The 20,968-nt window shown below is 33.6% G+C and overlaps 5 protein-coding genes across 8 annotated transcripts; 2 read left to right on the top strand and 3 right to left on the bottom strand.

Annotated features, from left to right (window-relative positions):
* The first annotated feature begins 5,557 nt into the window (after positions 1 to 5,557).
* Positions 5,558 to 7,573, top strand: LOC139819740 (delta(3,5)-Delta(2,4)-dienoyl-CoA isomerase, mitochondrial). Its single transcript, XM_071789404.1, has 7 exons — positions 5,558 to 5,758; positions 5,991 to 6,138; positions 6,213 to 6,301; positions 6,394 to 6,521; positions 6,679 to 6,959; positions 7,051 to 7,177; positions 7,317 to 7,573. The coding sequence occupies exons 1-7, from the start codon at positions 5,710 to 5,712 to the stop codon at positions 7,413 to 7,415; spliced, it is 921 nt and encodes a 306-aa protein (XP_071645505.1). The 5' UTR covers positions 5,558 to 5,709; the 3' UTR covers positions 7,416 to 7,573.
* LOC139819746 (dynein regulatory complex protein 8) lies at positions 6,985 to 9,364 on the bottom strand. 3 transcript variants are annotated; one of them, XM_071789435.1, is made up of 5 exons: positions 8,884 to 9,364; positions 8,421 to 8,537; positions 8,221 to 8,341; positions 7,908 to 8,118; positions 6,985 to 7,205 (listed from the first exon to the last, which is right to left on the bottom strand). In XM_071789435.1, exons 1-5 carry the CDS (start codon positions 8,969 to 8,971, stop codon positions 7,197 to 7,199), a joined length of 546 nt encoding a protein of 181 aa, XP_071645536.1. In that variant the 5' UTR covers positions 8,972 to 9,364; the 3' UTR covers positions 6,985 to 7,196. The 3 variants fall into 3 exon arrangements, with proteins under 3 accessions (XP_071645536.1, XP_071645527.1, XP_071645518.1); XM_071789426.1 differs by lacking the exon at positions 6,985 to 7,205 and adding an exon at positions 7,632 to 7,772 and having other exon boundaries at positions 8,608 to 9,364; XM_071789417.1 differs by lacking the exon at positions 6,985 to 7,205 and adding an exon at positions 7,632 to 7,772.
* Positions 9,360 to 14,640, bottom strand: LOC139814447 (cleavage and polyadenylation specificity factor subunit 1-like). Its single transcript, XM_071780744.1, has 16 exons — positions 14,362 to 14,640; positions 14,081 to 14,254; positions 13,593 to 13,727; positions 13,353 to 13,502; positions 12,839 to 13,000; positions 12,520 to 12,755; positions 12,077 to 12,287; positions 11,830 to 11,996; positions 11,364 to 11,610; positions 11,110 to 11,295; positions 10,730 to 10,978; positions 10,505 to 10,657; positions 10,256 to 10,432; positions 9,903 to 10,176; positions 9,667 to 9,796; positions 9,360 to 9,546 (listed from the first exon to the last, which is right to left on the bottom strand). The coding sequence occupies exons 1-16, from the start codon at positions 14,638 to 14,640 to the stop codon at positions 9,360 to 9,362; spliced, it is 3,117 nt and encodes a 1,038-aa protein (XP_071636845.1).
* Positions 14,505 to 16,622, bottom strand: LOC139819734 (cleavage and polyadenylation specificity factor subunit 1-like). Its single transcript, XM_071789389.1, has 7 exons — positions 16,300 to 16,622; positions 16,008 to 16,222; positions 15,353 to 15,663; positions 15,021 to 15,271; positions 14,887 to 14,927; positions 14,746 to 14,806; positions 14,505 to 14,646 (listed from the first exon to the last, which is right to left on the bottom strand). Exons 1-6 carry the CDS (start codon positions 16,466 to 16,468, stop codon positions 14,777 to 14,779), a joined length of 1,017 nt encoding a protein of 338 aa, XP_071645490.1. The 5' UTR covers positions 16,469 to 16,622; the 3' UTR covers positions 14,505 to 14,646; positions 14,746 to 14,776.
* A 670-nt stretch (positions 16,623 to 17,292) lies between these two features.
* On the top strand, positions 17,293 to 20,912 carry Kaz (E3 ubiquitin-protein transferase Katazuke). 2 transcript variants are annotated; one of them, XM_071789377.1, is made up of 5 exons: positions 17,293 to 17,662; positions 18,629 to 19,040; positions 19,402 to 19,714; positions 19,867 to 20,176; positions 20,370 to 20,712. In XM_071789377.1, exons 1-5 carry the CDS (start codon positions 17,624 to 17,626, stop codon positions 20,373 to 20,375), a joined length of 1,080 nt encoding a protein of 359 aa, XP_071645478.1. In that variant the 5' UTR covers positions 17,293 to 17,623; the 3' UTR covers positions 20,376 to 20,712. The 2 variants fall into 2 exon arrangements, with proteins under 2 accessions (XP_071645478.1, XP_071645467.1); XM_071789366.1 differs by having other exon boundaries at positions 17,294 to 17,662; positions 20,652 to 20,912.
* The last annotated feature ends 56 nt before the right edge of the window (positions 20,913 to 20,968 follow it).

Here is a 20,968-nt window from a genome sequence, read left to right as displayed (position 1 = left end):
GATTTCCCTTTAAAATTAATTAATTAACAATACGTTGCATGAGGAAAAAAATCACGTAACTTTACGTGCCTATGTATTTAATACACATTCATTTATAGAAATCTCTAATAAACGTTATATAGAAAGGGAAAGCAGAGAAGGAATTGTAATGAAAAAATGTTTGGCATTATTTTTTCTGCTAAAATTTTGTCAATGTTAAATTTGATAAGTCATTTATCAAATTTTTTTATGCCATTGATAATATTACATGTTGCCATATGGCAACATAAAGAAGAAAGCCATTCAAGAAGGTTTAGGAGTAATTTATTGGATATTGCCATGTGGCAATAGCAGAGATTCACTGTGGGTTAATTGCATTAAAATATAATAGCAATCGCACAGCTGACAGTAATTTAAACTTCTTCACGTACCTTTTAAGCCGATGACACCTACAGACTTTTCGTAGGATGTCGCTTCTTTCATCATTTTCTTCCCCGGTATTCAGTTCACCATTCTCTTCGTAAATACCTTTATGGATGTTAAAATAGCAACGTTTATATAGTCATTATTTAATGACGTTATTCATTGTTTCTCTTGTATAATAATGTCACAAAAATTTGGCCGATTTTTAACTTATCAAAAATGCAGATACAATGTGAAATATAAATGTGCCGCATTTTATTTAATGCAAAACTGATGTGCGGCATATTTATATTTCATATTGTACCTGCATTTTTGATAACTTAAAAATCGGCCAAATTTTGTGAGTAAGAAGTTAACTTTTACCTGTCTATCGTTTATATATTCACTTAATGTAAAAGTTTCTTTTATCTGCTCAGTGTAATACGTTATTAAAGTATTAATCATATACCGTACTCATAATTTAAACACACCGTTTAATAAATTGTACGGTCAGTTTATGAAACACCTGAACCGAGAAACATCTGTTTACTCGTAATTAATAATGTATAAAATAATTACGACCAAAATTTTAATTTTTAGCGAAATTAAACGCATTATCGTTACGGACACGCTTGAAGTCAGTAATAAATTCATATAAAAGTTAGTAATGAATCCACATAAAAAAATATTTCGCCAGCGTCTTTCTTCCTGAAAATTATATAATGACCAATAAGTGAATCGGATGATTTTCGTAATAGTACGTAAAGTGCTTTCATAATCGAGAAAAGTTAACTTAAACTACACGGTAAATTCCGTGCCACTTGGAACTCTCGGAGGTCCAAGTCCGCCGAAGTCCGTTGTCGAATATGTGACGAGACGTCATTAAGATTCCGTGCGTCGGTTTCAAAACCAACTGGCATTTGTTCTCTGTAAGTGTGAGATAGAAAAAGGGCAGCACACCCGAGGCTGGCGTTTTCCTTTTACACGGCGACCGATAAACTCCGTCTGTGTCCGAAAAACTAACTATAAGTATATTCTTTAACGCGCCATTACCCGCGCTGTTCTAGCGTCGATAATAATAGAATAATTAACGCTACAATGAACGAACGTTGATAATAGATTTAGGAATAGGGTATTAATTAGCGTAATACGATGCAACTTCCGCATCGCAATGGAAAGATCGCAGAAACGATTGCTAAAAGATATTTCATCGCAAGATCACAGTACAATAAGTACATTGCGGAATAAACGCTTGCGAAATTTTCGGTCTCAGTCTTTATAGGAACTCACAAATCTTTCGGAGATGAATTTTCCATTACTTTTAAAAACCTTAAAGCGAATCGCGCTTACGATAAAGATAGAATAATTTCCAGAATAAAATAATTTCGAGAATAACCCGAGAAATATGAGAGGCGCGGACAAATGATTCCGTGGTCAATACAAAAACAAATGAAACGAATTAAGGACAAATAGCCGGCGAAATTATGAATAGGGTTTGCACTTGCCGGCATCGCAATTACGTTTCGTTCGAGAGTGACGAGAGCGTCGCGTTTCGTCGTCTTTGGAAGCGGTCGCGAACATAAGGATCGGAAAGCCTCCGCTATTCTATATGAGAATCTTAGCTCGTTTAAGGTAAGTAACTGCCACGCAAAAACTGGACATTCCGCTGGTGTTTGTCCTTTTTTCATTCCACCCGTGTGTTTTTCCCCTTCCCACTTTTCATCGCTCCGCTCGAAGAGCGATGGTGACACTTCAGCCTCCGCTAGATGCACGTTGTATATAATCCCGATGCAATCATCTAAAAATATGTGCGCGCACGTTCGTAAAGCTGTTAAGAGATAATTATCGCGTCGCGAGTGCACGCGAAGTGCAACTCAAAATGCAACGAAAGAAGATACATTGAGATAAAGTAGATGACACTTCAGATCCGAGCTTTCAATTTAAAAATACTTATATACTTAAGTATTCGGTCAAGTAAAACTGAAAGGAATTTATGGTCTTGTGAAACTGAATATTTTTCAAATTTTCACAAAATAAAAAAAAAAGTATATATTTAAAATTTTAATGTATCGCACTGTCGTACTTTAATTTCGGAATTCCAGACTATATATTATACTTATACATGTACTGCAATAATTATAATATTGAGAATGTTAGTTAATCACACGTCATTTTTTAGCAATCTTAAAATAAAATTATAATAATTATTAAATACATTTTTACTGTTTTTGTGGACGTAAAAGAATTAATTTGAATCTAATTGAGAAAAATTGTGTTTTATTTTTAAAACATTATATGTAAAAATATTTAAAATTAAAGAAAAATTTCACGATTAAATACATATATATTTGAAGGAAAAATATATATAAACGCCTACAAAGTGATTACGAAGTATACATATACTTGTATATATTATTGAAAACTATAATAGCCTCGAGAAAGTTGACTAATTATCAAGTGTCCCAACGCGAGTCCAAGGATAATTAAAGAGTACCGACATTATTGATTATCGATTATTCTCGATCATATATCCAATATAAATATTTAAAACATTTAGCGTATAGCGCAATATTAATTTTGCAATTTATAGAAATGCAATATATACAATATTATGTTTTTACAAAATTGCATTTCTGTAGTTATCATCCGCATGCTAACTTGGCTTCCTGTTCCTTTCTTTATCCGCAGTATTTGTGAGAGGGCGTTAGCGTACGGTGGATTTTTTAAATTATACAAATTGTAAAACTTTCGGTTTTACGAATTGCTGAATTCAATAATAAAACGGATGCGCACGTCTTTGTTTTGTTTCGATCAAAACCGCGCAAATAATTATCTAAGGTCAAAGTTTTTCTTATGCTTGATTAAGATATATCTACCATGTGTCCAATGTACTATTGGTTCTAAAAACATTTATTTTTATTTATTAAAAATTTTTTACTTTAAAACTTTAACATATCTTCAAATAAGATTATACTCTTAAAAATTAATACACGATAAATTGTAACACTGAAAAATTAAATTGTTGAACAAAGTGTTTAATTTATCAAAAATCTTTTCAATATATTTTAAATATTAAAATTGATACAAGATTTCGCAAAAAAAGGGAAAGAGAGATTACTTTTTAATACTGTATATAATTTTCATAGATGCATTGCATACGATTGAAATAAAAAATAATTAAACACTCACCGGTACGATGCGCAGCGACGAAGTTGTATAGTTACACGCTGTAATCTGTAAAATATAAATATATCTAAATTAAAGTCTTGTTCAAAATAATTAATATTTCAAAAAATAATTACTAAGCGCTCATTTTTTTTCATTTTCTATTTAAGGAATATCCCTCTATTTAATATCCCTCTAAGGGATATTAAATTTAATAAAAATATTACTCCGAAATACATTGTTTAAGTTAGATTTAAATTCTTACAAAAGCATCTGATAAATATAAATATTTAATTGTTATATAAATAATCTAAACAACTGTAATTTAATAATTATAAGCGTAACGAAGCATTATATATACAACAAATATTTTAAGTATTTTATTAAATATTTAAACTCTCGAGATAATGTAAAATTTTATTACATCGTATAACGTTGCAAAACGGTTGCACAGAAACGCGCTTATGCGGTCGTTGCGATCGAATTCCCGCGAAAACGATTAATTAGGCAAATAAATAATAAATTACTCACCCTACGGTTGCCTCGTCGTTGCCGGACGCCTCCCCGGGCCTCCTCCTCCTCTCTCGTCCCAACCATGGCTGCTCCTTCACGGCACTCACTCGTAATTAACACTCGCGAGATTAATTGAGATCGCGCACTCCCACCGCGCACTAATCACCAAAGTTCAATGATCGCACGGCATACCGTACGGCACTCCCGGCGTTATAATTGCACGCGATCCGCGCTTTGTCACGTCGCGATAGAGGATCAACGCGAGAAAAATACGTTCGCGCGAAGCGACGATCCGTTGGTGCGGTGTCGCCGCAGATCGGTGCGCGAATCTCGAGTAGCGGAGGAAATTCGAAAAGCGCGCGGCTAACTTCACGCGTCAGGATGAGCAAACGACTGCTGCACCTGCTGCTTTCAAACTGCACTTCCGTCTTCCGTCACTTCCGTGCACTCTCGCGTTTTGCCCCACGAAAATGACGTATGCTTATGTTTCGATGCTGTATTGTAATATGTATACAAACATAGGCTGCAATCCACTGAACGCTACAAATGCTTCGAAGCATATTCCTCTTCTCTTTTCTTTCAATGAAGAAAGAAGGAGAAGAAAAACGCTCCGAAGTATTTGTAGCGTCAAGTGGACCGCAGCCTTTGTCGATTATGCTCGCGCTCGTCGATCGGGCTCAATTGTCTCAATCTCGCGAAACGCGCGTTTCAACAATAATAATGCTGCAATAATGTACGAGCGCCGAGTATACTCTCATCAACAGATCGATTATGATAATTAACTAATTAAACGCGTCGCCGTGACGCCGCTCGATCTCATCCATTACATATCCACGACGCTCAATGACTGAAGTTAGTAACTGTTCGAATTCGGACATGTAGCGTCGGCATGAACGTCGTTCTGATCGAAATAGGCGCCAAGTGTAATATTCTTTCAGAAACAGCGTTCTAATTTCGAAGGTACTAATAGTTTGTTATTCAATAACTTACAAAAATATTCAAGTTTTTAAAAATCGCAGGAAGGAGGACTGAATTAATCATCGGTAAATTTTATTAATTAGCGATTACTGAAGATATATATGTACCATGCAAGCAAAGCTTAAATCTGCAATTTCCCGCCGCTGGACACGTGATCCACTTTTAGTTCAATGCTTCCGAGAATAAAGCTAGAGGGTGCTGAAAAAATTGTGATAAAATTGACATGCATGATATGCGTACGATAATATAAACCTATTAATATTTATCGAAACGCTTGATTTATTACTGTTACTATATGTTCACGCGAGTGTTACTTCTGTATAACTTACGATAATTTTTCCGCATAAAACGAGTAGTGAATTATCGTAAGTTACTACAGAAGTAAAGCCCCTTGCACAATAGGCGATAGCGATAGCGACAGCGATAAAGTTGCTATATCTTTGTCGGCAACTTTGTCGCTGTCGCTATCGCCTATTGTGCAAGGGGCTTAACGCTCGCATAAACGTAGTATTGTAGTATGTGTCTCTTATGTGTATATGAATAATATATTTGCATTTTGCACTTTGCACTTTTTAGATACTTAGTTTACTTGGTTAAATTTATGTCGTGTAATATAAATACAGTAACGCACGTTCAGCTTTATACTTTATTTCTGTCTGTCAAACACTTGGGATGGCAATAAATATTGTAAAGAATAGATTATCGGGATCAATTGGGAAATGTAAGCTGCATAGATGCCTAATCCTTTGTTTTCAAATCTGTTCAGCGTACTGTTTAAAAACTTGTATATTTTTGTACATCTTCAGTCATTTATATGATCAGATGTGTTCCTCTTCCATGTTATATTTTTTTAATTAAACAGTTTTAATCAGTTGAAAATCTTAGTTATAGAGAGATCTAGTTGTTATGCGATAATTATAATGTATTTTTTCTTAAAACATCCTTAATTGCAGATTTACAAGCTGCCACCGCGCTGAGATACTCCACAGAAATGTCGCCGACGTACAAAACACTAGCAGTATCTACTCCAAAACCGTTTGTTTACATGGTCAAGTTGAATAGGCCGGAGAAACTGAATGCAATGAATTCGACTATGTGGAAGTAGGTAATCTCTTGTCGTCTCCCTGTTGTTTCATGACTAAGTGCTTATGCTCTCATGGATAATTTTCTTTTAGAGAATTTAAGGAGTGTTTCAAGGAATTATCAACGAATCCAGATTGCAGAGTAGTTATTCTGTCAGGTGCTGGCAAGGTGTTTTGCGCGGGTAAATTGTGAAATAAATATAAGGATTATTATATGTATGTATCTGAGTGCCGAAAGAATTTCATTTTGTAATCCGACAATCTGACGTTGCAGGAATTGATCTGCAGGGGATGATGGAAATAGGTCAAAGCTTAGCGGAACACGAGGACATCGCGCGCAGATGCAAACTTCTAGAGCCTAAAATTAAGGATTATCAAGATTCATTTACTGCTATAGAAGAGGTATCTCAAAGTTATTCACACAAAGATATAATTAGTAAAAATATGATGTATTATGATTTGCATTTTCTATAGATCTAGTTTTCACTGATAGACTGTTTTATTATGCTTCTTTTTAATTTATATGATCAAAATAATGGGGGCAATATTATTTTGACAGTGCTCAAAACCTGTGATAGCTGCTGTGCACGGTGCATGCATTGGCGCAGGTGTGGACATGATATCCGCGGCTGATATACGCTACGCTTCTTCCAATGCATATTTTCAAATAAAGGAAGTTGATATAGGTATGGCGGCTGATGTAGGTACGCTTCAGAGATTTCCAAAAATTGTGGGATCCGACAGCTTGGTAAGAGAGCTTGTTTATACGGCGCGAAAGTATCCAGCTACTGAAGCGCTGGAAAGTGGATTTATAAACCGCATGTTGGATAATGAGGAGAGGTGAGATACATTGAAACGAGAAATATAAGCTTGTAATGATTATTCGAACAGAATGATATAAATTAATATGACATTTATATTTTCTACTTAGCTTATTGAATAAATCAATAGAAGTTGCTGAAGATATCGCAAGTAAGAGTCCAGTTGCAGTGCAAGGTTCAAAAATGAATCTGGTATATTCCAGAGACCATTCTGTTCAAGAAGGATTGGATCATATTGTGAGTGCTTTTTTTCTGCTTATTCCACCTGGAAATTATATAATAAAAATTTATTATTTGCTATAAATATATGTATGAAATAATTTCTCATACTTAGAGGGTTGTTTCGATAATACATTTTTGGGACTTATTTCAATAGGCAATGCAAAATAAGGCAATGCTCCAAAGTGAAGATTTTTTGAATGCAGCTATGGCTCAAGCTGTTAAAGGTGATCCTCCAATATTCTCCAAGTTGTAAATTATTTTCATTCTTAGTTTTAATATTTCTAATATTCTTGATATTCCCAATATCACATAGATATTATATTAATGTTAGATATAAATGGGTACATGTATTTTTTTGGAAATATATTTATAAACGAAATATAAAATAAATTTATATGACTTTTCTAATCACAGATTTGAATATTTCTTATATTGATATCATATCCTTTTCATATAAATTATTGCCACTAAAGTAATATATTTTGTGTCAGGTAATATCTTCCTTAAACAAAATGCTTTCCCATCTGCGCCTTTTAGGCAATTCTGCCAATTTTGCAGTTTCCATTTCATCAACAATATTATATACATTAATATTTTCGGGAATTTTTACCTGTAATTTTTATATCTTGAATGATGATTTCAAACAATATATTTAATAACGCGACGATTATTTAAGATAAAATGTATATTCCTGTTAAAAAATTTTTTTTTGTAATATTGAAAATAAATTTATATTTTTACGCACAATTAGCAAATTGATGTAATGCTCATAATTAATTTTTCCAGTTTCGGCATCGCAGGCTACGGCCATCATATCGGCCACTTCTTCCTTTGTAAATGGTTCCCCAATTTCCATAATTGATTTCTCTAAATCATCTTTCATGATATATCCGCGATTTTCAGGATCTAATAATTGGAACGCTTTCAATAACTCTTCTGGTTCTGCTGGTTTAAACCTAAATACCGAGCAAGTTTATAGTTACTATGTTATATTATCCATTTTTCTGATGCATCGACTACTTATTTCGATAACGAAAAAAGGTTTTACTTAAACATACTTGCGTTCGTTAATCGCTTTGCTCATATATTCCACAAATCTGTTCAGTGGCACACAATTATTTTCGACATCTTCTACTTCTACTTGTATTTCTTGTAATTCAGCTTCCGTGATGACACATCCTGTTAAATAATGTAAAAGAATTTGAATTGTGTGTTCTACAAAAGAAACTTATTAGAATTTTTATAATGTGAACATTACCTAATGCTCTAATTATAGTTCCCAAATCTCTAACATCTACCTCTCCACTCCTTGCATTATCAAACACATCAAACGCTTCGCAAAGTCTTCTTTCTAACAATGATGGTTCAATAGGCACTGAGTAATAACATTAAAATTGTTAAATATTGATTGTTAAATAGACAGAAATTAATACTAAGATACTTACTGATACTTCACAAAATCTAACTTAAAAACTTTTTTAAAGAAATATGAGAAAAAGAGAAGAACGATTTTCAAGGAACTTGACAATACAACTAGCTTTCAAGAATTGTTTGATCAATAATAAGTAATATGAAACTGTGTAATCTCAGGGAAGTTTTAGTCTATAATAGAGCTTTCTCATGTAACTATCTTTATATGAATCGTTCATTTATTTAAAAAATTGGTAAATTTTATTTTACATCTGTACATATTAATTACAAGATTTTTGAGTAGTACGTACATTTTTGAGTCTCTCTTCGTAAAGTTAACCGTCTTTCGACGATACTCTTTCTGGCCAATGATGAAGGCGACATAAATGATTGATGCATTTTTGAAAAGATATGTCGTCATAGTGACGCAATATATTTCTATTACTTAATTTAATTGTGCATAAATAAATTCATCAGCCTATGTGGCAAAAAATTATCATAAAGCACTATCATTTTTTATGTAATAAAATAAAATAAATTATATGTCCGTTTAGTATTGTTTGATATTAAAGTGCAACAAATTTAGGTTCAATCAATAATATAACATGATGTATGAGTTAAACAATTGCAAGATAATTGTGCAATGCTGTGATCATTTCAGGATGTACATACTATTCATACATGTAACATTTAATAATGCTACAGGCAGAGTTTTATATCTTATGCTATTTTCAATATAAAAATAATAAATTGGCTATATAAATATAAAAATATAATACAATTGCAATTAAAAATGGGCCGTTTGCCGATCAATCTCAGTAATATCTTCAATAATCTCTTGAACGCGCGTTCCAATTTTCTTTGCCAAATCTGCTTTCTCATTGTTGGGTAAGAAGAGGTAACGCCAAACCAAATCGCCATCAATGATGCCCCTTGCCGGATTCCCTTGATTTCGTACGTAACTTTTATACGTGCTAAATAAAAGAAAAAGATTTCTATGTTAATAATATTCTCAAAAATTCAAATAATTAAAGTAGCAAGTAAAGGAATTAACAAATGTATAATATCTATATAAATTTTTAATTGAAACTTGCCGATAAGCTTTTGGATTCAAGCCTGCAATGTGACAGATATGTGTGACCAGCACGTTTTGTAACATAAGTAATCTCCGATATGTTTTTTCTGGTACTGGTAGAATATAACCAAGGCTGCCGTCCAACGATGCTAAAATGTAAGAAGAGATATATTCGCATGCAAAAAATACTTGAATATTTCAAAAATATTCCATTAAAGGGTTATTGCTATTTCTAAAATACACTTTTCGACTTACCGTACATAGTAACATGTCTTTTATCAGCTCCGGAAAACTGTTTCTTGTCATTTGCAGGATCGGTGACTCTACATCTAATACGAAAGAAAGTGTTTACTTTTTGTCCTAGATGAAAATCCGCCTTTCTAATTAGCTTTTGACCTCCCAGACTTTCTCTGGACTCCGGTTGATACATAAATAAAGCTAAATTGCTCTCCCCATCAGCCACAACAAAACCTAAATTTGTATTATCAATTAAATACTCTATTGTGTATACTTCCGCAGGTCTAAAATCCTGTAACAAAATAAATTATATATTTTGAATGCATTCATAAATATGTAATTTATGTACATCCAAAATAAATCATACTCACTCTGCTGACAAGAGAGAGTGTCCTATATTCTTCCTGAAATCTCAGCAAACTAATGGATTTGTAAACGTCGGCTATCAGAATAAGACTTTTAATACTTAGCATTTGATGGATGTAGATTTGGGTATCAATAAAAGCGACTCCGACAAGATCGTTATCTTTTAATTGCCAAATATATATCTGCAACAAAACAATGTTTAATGCCATTTACAATGGACGCAATTCTCGTAGAAGTGAATCAAGAGGGAATACCTTTTGTCCAACAGCTGAGACTAAGAATCCTGATACTTGTGTTATAGCAGTTATAGGTCCCTTTTGTTCCTTCGCATAAATCTGTTTAAATCTATTTTTAGTTAATGGCTGGCCAGGCTCAGGTACTACTTCAATTATGTCGAATATAAGAATCTGAAAATTTTAAAAATAAAATCATTAACTGATAAAACTTGAAAATATTTTCTATATAAATATAGAACTCACTCGTCCTCTGCTTGTGATATCTTCGCCGTAATTATAATTTGTTCCTAATACTATGTAACCTTTCAAACCAGATCTTGTTCCTTCATAAGCCAGAGATACGTTCTTTAAACAAGTGACATGTTCCCATTGGTCCAGCTCGATTTTTGTATTGGGAATAGTTTCCCATGAAACCGGAGAAAATAGCACAATGGAAAATTGTTCTTGAGATGGATAAAGAAACCTTTCTGGGCGTTCCTCTTCCGTAAATTCCTAATTGATAAAAAATGCATTTGTCAATATTAATTTTTAGTGTCTCTAAATTTGGTACTCTAAATATTTGATACATAGATATTGATAAATATTCTAAAAAATAAAAAAAAATAAAATTTATTTGTCAATACCTTGTCTTCGCCGTTAAATCTGTAGTAACTTTTCAGAGGTTCAGCTGTGCTTGTTATAACGCAGTAGGTCTTGCTTTCGAGATGGTACGTAACAAAATGCGGGGTACATCGTAAGGGAACTTTTCTAACTGGCCACGGAGCGTCGTACGATAAATGAGTTGGTAAAACGCATATCCGTAGCTCTTCCTGGAAAATGAGATCTGTGTCATCTTATCTTACTTATTATGAAATATATATTGAAAACAACGTTATACCTTTCTATTAAAGTACAGGAAACCTTGAGGACAATTAATATTATTAAAAGCAGCGAAAGATGTGACGGAGCCATCAATGCCCATTGGATGTGTGCGTAATTCACCACGTCCAGTCAAAAATATCCAATGTGGATAATCGCTGCAGATAAATACTCCATTATATCCGGCGATATTGCTAAAGTAACGCATCACGCAAATGCGAGAGTCGCTCGTGTTCCTTGGGATATCTTCCTCCTTGGGTCTTGGACTGTGGAGGAAATTCAGTTAAAAATTGTTTTACTTAAATAACTTAAATAAAAGAGCTTTTTTTAAATACAAGCTCCATTTTAATGGAAAAAAATAAACAGTAGTACAGTAATAGTTATTTTTAAATATGTTATATATAATGTAGTAATTATTATATTAAAATTACTATTCTATATTATATTAGAAATTATAGTAGCATATATGTTAAAATTACTCGAACCTTAAACGTCCCGGAATTATTCCATGGTCCAATTTCTTAAACCTCAGTTTTAGATATCCCTTTGGATACCTGTAAGCTTGATATATTTGCAATTCTGAGTCGAGACGTACTAAGAGCATCGGTCGACTTCCATGATGTCCTAGAGCAACCATCAGAATTTCACGGACCTATAAAAATATATATTTGTTAAGAGCATAAGATTTTTAAGATTTTCACATACCAAGAGACACATTTGTAGATAAATTACCTGCATATCAGGGTGGGGAATTTCATTGAGTGGCGTTGATTGCAAAGTTGTGGATTCCATACTGTCGTGCAATACATACTGGCCGAAGCCAAAGTTGCGAATAAGATAAGATAATCGTAAATCAGGTAAGGAGTAGATTTCCAGCGTCCCACTGTCTCTATATACAAGTAGCCAGTACGTGGATTTAATTTCTTGCAAATGCCTTTGCCACCTATTACAAAAATTCGTATCACGAAAATGTATATTGATACGCTATCCTTTTTATATCAAAGATATAGGATGTACTTAAAAAATATTTGGTCGAATATTTTGTCTCTTCTAAAATTCTAATTTAATAATAATAATAATAATAATAATAATAATAATAAACGTTTGTGAAATATAACAAGTTCAGCCAAATACTTTAGAAACACGCTGTGTAACGAATGGCTAAATAATTTTACCAAGGTAGTTTTTTAGCAGTTCCATCTGATGCTTTTGGATATGATGGTGCAGGCATTTGGAATGCTGGGGCATCGCCGTACAATAGATCGTCTTCATTATCGATATTGCTAAGTACGGACGGTTCCTCTACATTATATTCTTCTTCAGTCTGCTCATCGTCTGCATTCTCAAGTAATTGCGTTGTAAAAATCCCGCTTACGTCTCTATAAGCGCATAATGCCTCTATCTGCGGCCGCTAAAGATATACACATACAAGTAGTATAGATTTCAAGAATAGTTCGTGTATTATTTATGTAACATTAATTATTATCAACTTACAAACAGTAGATTGGCAGTTTGAGCATGCAATCTTGCTGTGCCTCTTACTTCTCTAAGTGTCAATAACATCACTTGTCCGTCTTCCGAGAGTAACGCTACGTATGGATCGGCACAACTTGCATGCACAATTGGACAGCCAAGATCTATAGGCATATGTTGAATCTGTAATTAATAATAAATATATAAAAGTTAATATTGTATAAAAATGCAAATGTATTTATTTAACGGTAAAATTAACGAAGAAATAAACGCATAAATCAAAGAAATAACATGAAAATATCATTACTTTGCTTCTGTTTGCAAAATTTGTATTGAATGAAATATTTAAATTCACAATAAATCATATCTGAGGATTGTCAATTAATAAAGATATTGAGTATTCTATTTCCAGTTTATAACAAAGATTTTATACGAGATTAGTTTTTTTTTTTTTTCATAAAAAAAATAATAAACAAAAGCAAAAACCGCTCAAATAAAATCAACCTAATGAATATTTAAGGGTTAATGTGCATACTTGTTCAATGCCTTGCAAAAGACGCACTCCCATTTGAGTAACTTGTACAATGTATCGGTTAGCACCAAGATTACCGGCGAATACTGTACTCCCCTGTGTACTGAATCCACTCTGATCTACCTCATTAATCTCTTGACCGGTTTGCAGAATCTGTGAATGAATTATATTACAAATTAAGTATTAATTATCATCTAAGACATAAAGCAACACTTAAATGTTATATTAAAAATATTATTATACCATAGTTGAATCTTCTTGACTCAATATCAAGAAAGCGTGAGATCCTTCTGCTTCCGTCTTGATTTCATCGTTATTTAATGTGCCAATGACAGTCCACATGTCTTCACAGCCAGGAAGCTCAAATGTTGTCACAACCTATTTTTATTAAAGAGATTTATTAGAACACAATTATACTTTCAGCAAATGTGGCGTCTTATAATTTGCAACATTAATTTTAATAATAGATAATCATCAACTTTCTCTGGTTAATCTAGAATTAATTATTCTTTCCTAAAAATGTACACAAGTTCTACAAATTCTATAATCAAATGTTTTTCTCTCGATTAAAACAAGCATTAGCTTTGTCTAAATTAAATATTCAAGAAACTTGAAAGAGAGAAAATGTATAATAAATAATATAAATTTAATTTTACCGTAGCAATCAATATATTAAAATTTAGAATATAAATTGTCTACACATATAATATGTAAGTATGCTTTAATATTACCTGAGGACGTATAGAACGTTGCAATACGCAAAGTGCACCATTCTTTCCATATCCGGATGTCGTCACAAGTTCTACATCAGGGTCTTGATTCTGTAGAAATTCTTCCGACAGGAAGGCTGGTTCTCCCATAGAAATATTTCCACATGGTCCAATGTTCAATAAACTGTCACATACCTACGAATAAAAAATTGATTGCGATTGATACAAAAGAAATAAAAAATTGAAATTAATATACGACAGAGAATATATCATGTATAATAAATAAGAAAAGTTGCTGGTACCTCAAAAATATATGAAGTGATCTGAATAGATGTATGAGTTTCGCTACCATACACTTCTAACTCTTCTGGATCTTTGATATCCAATACATCCGACGCCATCCAGTCGCCAAGAAAGTCTTGCTTCGCCTTCTTAGCTGGAGTTTCTTCACTTTCATTTTCTTCAATGGTAATCTCACCACCATTCAGATTTTTCAAAGTTTCCGGTTCCTTCTCCGTGAATCGCAATAGTAACGAATTACCAAGTCGAGACCCGAGGAAAAGATAATTATCCTCGCACATACATACCTAAAATATAACAAATATATAACGTAACTATACATGCTATCGAAAAGATAGATATTTGCATACATATATAGCGATTAAAAATCAAGTACGAATGCTTACACATGATGTTAACACACTAGCAGCAGCCTTGTCAAAGTGAAATCCACGCACAGATCGCATACTGTCGGCAAAGAGAGACAAAACATAGAGTTCTCCACTTTTCAAAGAAATAACTAAACGATCCGCAGATATAAATGCTACCTGCGCTCCTTCCAAACTCATCTTTACTCCTTCCTGCGGCTCTGCAATAATAAACCAAAGTAACGAGTACATATTTAATAATTAATACATGGACATCATAAATTGTACATAATACTACTGGAAATTCTGCTTACTTAATGGGAAATTTGTACTTGTGTCTGCTAAACTATTAAGTGATACTCCATAAGGTGGTATGCTTTGATTCAAATAAATAAGCGAGTTGACTGCCATTATCAAGGTGCCACCCAGCGGTTTCTTCACAGGTACAGCTTGGTAACAGTCAAACGGCAAATTGGAGACTGACCAAATGATAGGATGAACCCTTTGCTGAATATTCAAAGATATGGCAACCATTGCGCAAGTATCCTGTCTCACCGCGATACGCCTGTATACACAGATCACAATAATTCATGATTGATGGATATTAATCTCTTATTTACTTGGTTAATATAAAACTGATCCTTACCCTGAGAATGTTCTTACTGGTTCGTATAAAATTAATAGTGTAGGTTCATAATATCCATGCAGAAACTGTAAGTCTATCACATTATCCATCTTCTCCTCCAGTGTTTTCAATACTATCATGTATGAGGACAATATTGGAGTCTTATTGGAAGACGATAATTTCGCAGTGTCAAGTAAGTCACCGTCATCAAGACTGGGGTCCTTACGAAAAGGTAGCACAACCAGTTTTCTACCGAATATCAACATTACTGCGCATCTTCCTTCAGGATCCACTCTTACTATCGGTATATGATGATGATTCGTCCATCCATCCTAGTCAAATAAAATGCAAGCTAGAGATATTTGTATATCGCTAAGAATTAAATTTGGGTTGGATAGCTCAGCGTTAGAGCAATCGCTTGCCAAGCAAGAGATCCAAGTTCAATTCCTAGAATTGTCATCCCACATATAACATTAGAAATTTTGAATCAAAGAATATTGATAAAAACAAAGTATTTAAAACACAAATTTAATCTCTGTGTGACTGGAAATAAACAGATTGCAGTACTGTGTCATTCCTTGAAAAATAAAATATCTCCAAACATTAATAGCTTCAAAAATAAAGTTTAGTTTTCCAGAATGAAATAGGCTTAGCCTGTTCCTATAAAAATTGCAACCTTTATCTCTTCCTCCTCAAAGTAATGCAACGACACGGTCCTCAGGTCATGAATGTCCTGATCGTACTCGACAACGGACAGTTTTGCGTCGCGGAAGCTGAGCAGCAGAGAATCCCTTTGCGATCCGATGAGATGAACGGCCTGCATGGACATGATGTTCCCGTGCAAAGTATACTGCGCCAAGCACTCCAGTTTCATTTTAGGGGGGCGCATTTCTGCAAGAAAAAATATATACAAATATGTATTCTGCCACTTTGGAATAAGGTGTTAAAAAATTGAAATTGAAAGGTACCTGTGTATTTTTCCCTTCTTGTCATGTCGACGTCGGGAATTAGGCGAAACACCCGTATAACATCCGCGCCGGCAACAACGAGACATTTCTCAGTACGGTTGAAGAAGTGACATGTGATCGCGTGCTCGACTCCCGTTGCGGGATGAGTACTTTTGCATATGGAATACATGACCGGGGGTCACAGATCGTCGCAAATTGTCGCGGATATATCCGCGGAAAGATGTTTTACTTCGAACAGATTGACTCCGGAAGGCTGGAGCGTAGCGTGCACAAATCACGGTCGACGCGGTCTCAGGAGGTTAGGTCACACTTTAAACAATAAACTAGGGTTAGGTACCAAATATTCCTTTTCGGACCGTTCGAACGAGTTTCAGAACGCACCGATATCGTTTTAACTACACTCTCTGCACTAGGAACGAGATAGAAATTTAATATCCATTATTGGAATAAACTCCGATTAATTTATCGACGGTTAACTTGCCGATCAGTATCTTATATTTTATTAACACACGGACAGAATTATCTATTTTTATTCTTTAAAACGTAAGAAAAAAGATTAACTTGGAGATAATAAATGTATTAGAAATTTTGCTGTAAACAATATATTAATTTCTATTTCTATCAATTAATGCAGATTAATCTCGATTTAACTTACTTTTTACCTTTTTTTTGTTCTAAGAATTAAAAAAAATTAGTTTAACTTTTTATTTTTTTCTAGTTCTATAAATAAAAAAAATAAAAAAAAATAAGTTAAATAATCCGAGATTAAAATAAGTAATTTACAATTGATAGAAACAGACATTTGCCAATTGAATTAATCACCGATTAAATTAATCCGAGTTTATTAATCAAACTAATACATTGAAAATTGAGGACCGCGTGTTAATTCGAATTCATTCGATTAGATTTTAGAACAAAATGGATAGAGATTTGAGATAATCTGATTGGTCGAGTTTCTCAAAGTCCGACAATGGGCCTTCAATGCGGAACTGATACGGGCTTTAGGCGTCAGCGCGAGAGAAAGACACAAAAGCCGAATTTTAACGCGTAAACAAACCGACACATGTGACGGAAGAGTGAACTAGAGGTGAATGTGGATTGACGTGGGTGAGTGCAAGAGAGCTCGGGCTCGGATGCAATTCTTCTTCGAGCCGTTCGCTCCCCGTGCAGTCGCCGTCGATTCCTCTTTCGATCGCGTTTGACATGGACGTGAATATCGCGTCGCGACGTGCAGCAATTGACACCTAATCAGATCGTCGACTCCGCGTTCTCCACTCCGTCTCCTGTCTCCTTGTCCCCTCATTGTCTTGGGCATTTAACCAATATGTCAGACGTGAAGAGCCTCGAACACCCCACGCTGAAGGTAAATTTTCTTCATTACACGGGATGCTTTCGAGATATTTTACCGTTTGGAAATTTTATCCTGACACCCCGCATAATTCGTACACACACACACACATACATATTTGTCAAGTAAAGTAATCATCTTTTATGATGTTTAAAGAAGCATTTTTCTGAAAATAAATCTAGGAATAAAGGTAAACCGAATGGTTAAAAAGTGTTACATATTTTGAGAGCAGGTAGTATTCATTAAAACGAGAGAAAAATGTCCAGCAAATATAGGTCTTTAATCAAATACCTATTAAGATATGTGTATGGGCCAGTCTTTATCGTAGACTACTATAGAAAGTGCTCTGTGTAGTTCCCATTCATTATTATACGTCCTTCAGCCTTACGTCTCAGAGAATCACTCACCCTTGCAAATATACCTGGCGGCTGCTTTCGGATTTGCTGGCATGCATTAAATACAATGCAATGTGTAAAGGCCTTGGTATATTCAACACCCATCAATGACGTACGAACATTGCATTGAACCACATAGAGCACTTCATATAGTATGTGATAAAGATTCGCCCACATCTTAATATGTATTCGATTTAGGTCCTACGTTTACTGGATATTTTCTTGTTTTGATGAATACTATCTGTTCTCAAAATATGTAACACTTTTCTTTAAACATCCTGAATAATACTTTTTGAAATACAAATCTTTGAAGAACAAATAATATCTAAACAAATAATCTCTAAAAGTAAAATTCTTAGAAGAGATAAATATTTTATGTATAAATATATGCAATAAATGTGTAAATGTATTACATAGTCTGTCAATTTTCTATATTAAACGCATGCTTTATTTCATATTTATTTTAAATTCCTGTGATAGAAACTTTGATCAATATTTATACGGTGTTTAATAAATGTTTTAATAAGAATATATATCAAAATCTGCTTAATCTGTATTTAATTAATGCAATTAAAAAAAAAAACAGGTTCCATACGAGCTTCTGAATAAGAAGTTCCGCTCCGCTCAGAAAACTCTCGACAGAGAAGTGTCCCATGTCCAGGCGGTGTCTAACGAACTTGAGAAAAGTCTGAAGACCGACGGATCTTATGTGGCAACAGGAGAAATCAGCAAGTTGCTCGGTGGCGTGGTCGCCAGGCTTCAAGTTCTAAAGCGTAAAGCCCAGGAATCCATAGCAGAGGAATTGCAAGCCGGCATGGTGTGCAAAAGAAGATTAGATCACTTAAAGGATCATGCCAATACCTCTCCGAGTGCCGTGAATCAGTGGAGACGACAGAGATTAGACAGAATGCTAGTGGAATATTTTCTTCGCAAGGGATATTATAAAACGGCAACTAAACTGGCAGACAGCAGCGAGCTTAGAGATCTAACAAATATTGGTATGTCGCACTTCTCTTATCTTATCTGAAATAATGATCTTATTGAATCAATCATCAATTAATGATCAATATTGAAGTTATACCAGAAAATCACATCTTCACAAAAATATAATTTTTGTAATGGGAAAAAAGTAGGATTATAGAAATATTTAGGCATGTAAATTTTTAAGTAAAAATTCAGAAAATTAATAAAAGAAACTGATAATAGTAAACCGATAATAACCCATAAACCATAAACCGATATGAGTTGAAAAAGTATCCCAAGAAAGGGAAATTTAAGAAAATATTTCTTTGAATTGTCAAGTTCCTAAAATTTTATAAATTTTGTATGTTTACCAAGTATTTTTTGGAACATTTACAGATGTATTTATGGTATCGAGGGAAGTAGAGAAATCTTTAGCCAATCACGAAACTGCGAGATGCATCGGTTGGTGTCACGACAATCGTTCGAAATTAAGAAAACTAGGCAGTACTATGGAGTTCAATTTGCGCGTGCAAGAATTTATCGAATTAGTGCGAACCGACAGGCGGCTCGATGCGGTGAAGCATGCTCGCAAATACTTTGCTAACTATGACGATTATCAGCTGCAGGAGATTCAGTGCTGCATGGGCCAGTTGGCCTTCCCGGCCCACGCATACTTGAGTCCTTATAAAGATCTACTGGATGAAAAGAGGTTTGTTTATACATTTGCCATTTATAAACTGACATTGTTATCGTATTTAATTCGTTATACAAAGTTGAAAAATCTCGTAATAATATAAAAATTATATAATAGTTTATTCGATTTATATAAATCAATAATAATTCATAAAAATTTGTCTACAGATGGGATAAGCTGATCGAGACATTTCGGCAAGAAAACTACAGACTGTTTCAGTTAGCGAGTCAGAGCGTATTCACGGTAGCTCTGCAAGCCGGTCTGTCAGCTCTTAAGACTCCCCAATGTTATAGTGCTAATAAGGAAGGCCGAAATCCTAGTTGTCCAGTTTGCAACGAAGCATTGAATGAATTAGCCGCACCGTTGCCTTTCGCTCACTGCTCACAATCACGACTCGTTTGCAGTATAAGTGGGAAACCACTAAATGAATATAATCAGCCTATGATGATGCCGAATGGATATGTATATGGTGAACAAGTAAGTTAAATTATTAAAACATTAATAAGTTAAATAATAATTAAAAAATGTTATAACTCTTAAAATATCAATATTTCAAAGTATTGAAAAGAGTAATGCTAGTAAAATAAATGGCCTAAAGATAATATAATATCAATATGACGTCAATGTAGAGTATTAAAGTAATTTCGAATAAAAATATTAATTATTACAGTATTAAACGTATTATACAAGGAAGATTGATGCATGCACTATGTATGTACATGTGTATGTGTATTGTGTTCTATACATGTTAATTTTAGTCAATTGCGCATATGTATTAATTATAAATATGCATTTTTTTTTCAATGATTTAATTTTTGACAAAAATTTAATTTTAATTATATATCATAATTGATTTTAAAATTTATTTCATAATATGTATTTGAGAAAATGTTAGATGAGTGTAGTTTTTTTTTTAATATACATATATTTGCACTTATAATTTTTGTTGTAGGCATTGGAAAAGATGGCTCAAGAAAATAACGGTACAGTGATTTGCCCAAAGACCAAAGAAGTATTCCCATTTAAAAAGATCGAAAAAGTTTACGTAATGTAAACTTCCATATATTGACACAAAGTATATATATACGTTGTATTATATGCTTAACGCTTATGGCCCTCTTCTTGTTCCAATCTCTGTTATTTAATAATAATAATAATAATTGTATACTATGATATATTACTGGAAGGAAATAACATCTATTTTTAAGGAAAACTTGATCGACTTATTCACATCTATCTAAAATCCTGTATTAAAAACATATGCAATTA

This window comes from Temnothorax longispinosus, chromosome 1 (genome assembly GCF_030848805.1).
Source record: "Temnothorax longispinosus isolate EJ_2023e chromosome 1, Tlon_JGU_v1, whole genome shotgun sequence".
Taxonomy (NCBI): domain Eukaryota; kingdom Metazoa; phylum Arthropoda; class Insecta; order Hymenoptera; family Formicidae; genus Temnothorax; species Temnothorax longispinosus.
The sequence above is the reverse complement of the archived record's forward strand: the minus strand, read 5'-3'. Positions and strand labels throughout refer to the sequence as shown.

Bases quoted from the DNA above. Each gene is read 5' to 3' on its own strand.
- LOC139819740 (XM_071789404.1), top strand. From the start codon at position 5,710: ATGGCAATAAATATTGTAAAGAATAGATTATCGGGATCAATTGGGAAA. The intron at 6,522-6,678 runs GTATCTCAAAGT...TTATTTTGACAG, and splicing joins CATTTACTGCTATAGAAGAG to TGCTCAAAACCTGTGATAGC. The intron at 7,178-7,316 runs GTGAGTGCTTTT...TTATTTCAATAG, and splicing joins AAGAAGGATTGGATCATATT to GCAATGCAAAATAAGGCAAT.
- LOC139819746 (XM_071789417.1), bottom strand. From the start codon at position 8,971: ATGCATCAATCATTTATGTCGCCTTCATCATTGGCCAGAAAGAGTATC. The intron at 8,538-8,883 runs GTACGTACTACT...GTTATTACTCAG, and splicing joins ACGAAGAGAGACTCAAAAAT to TGCCTATTGAACCATCATTG. The intron at 7,773-7,907 runs GTGCGTAAAAAT...TAAAAATTACAG, and splicing joins ATTACATCAATTTGCTAATT to GTAAAAATTCCCGAAAATAT.
- LOC139814447 (XM_071780744.1), bottom strand. From the start codon at position 14,640: ATGTGCGAGGATAATTATCTTTTCCTCGGGTCTCGACTTGGTAATTCG. The intron at 10,177-10,255 runs GTGAGTATGATT...ATTTTGTTACAG, and splicing joins CACTCTCTCTTGTCAGCAGA to GATTTTAGACCTGCGGAAGT. The intron at 9,547-9,666 runs GCAAGTTTCAAT...TCTTTTATTTAG, and splicing joins TTGAATCCAAAAGCTTATCG to CACGTATAAAAGTTACGTAC.
- LOC139819734 (XM_071789389.1), bottom strand. From the start codon at position 16,468: ATGTATTCCATATGCAAAAGTACTCATCCCGCAACGGGAGTCGAGCAC. The intron at 15,272-15,352 runs GTAAGGATCAGT...CTGTGTATACAG, and splicing joins CCAGTAAGAACATTCTCAGG to GCGTATCGCGGTGAGACAGG. The intron at 14,928-15,020 runs GTAAGCAGAATT...TTATTATTGCAG, and splicing joins AAGTACAAATTTCCCATTAA to AGCCGCAGGAAGGAGTAAAG.
- Kaz (XM_071789366.1), top strand. From the start codon at position 17,624: ATGTCAGACGTGAAGAGCCTCGAACACCCCACGCTGAAG. The intron at 19,041-19,401 runs GTATGTCGCACT...GAACATTTACAG, and splicing joins TAGAGATCTAACAAATATTG to ATGTATTTATGGTATCGAGG. The intron at 20,177-20,651 runs GTAAGTTAAATT...TTTTTGTTGTAG, and splicing joins GATATGTATATGGTGAACAA to GCATTGGAAAAGATGGCTCA.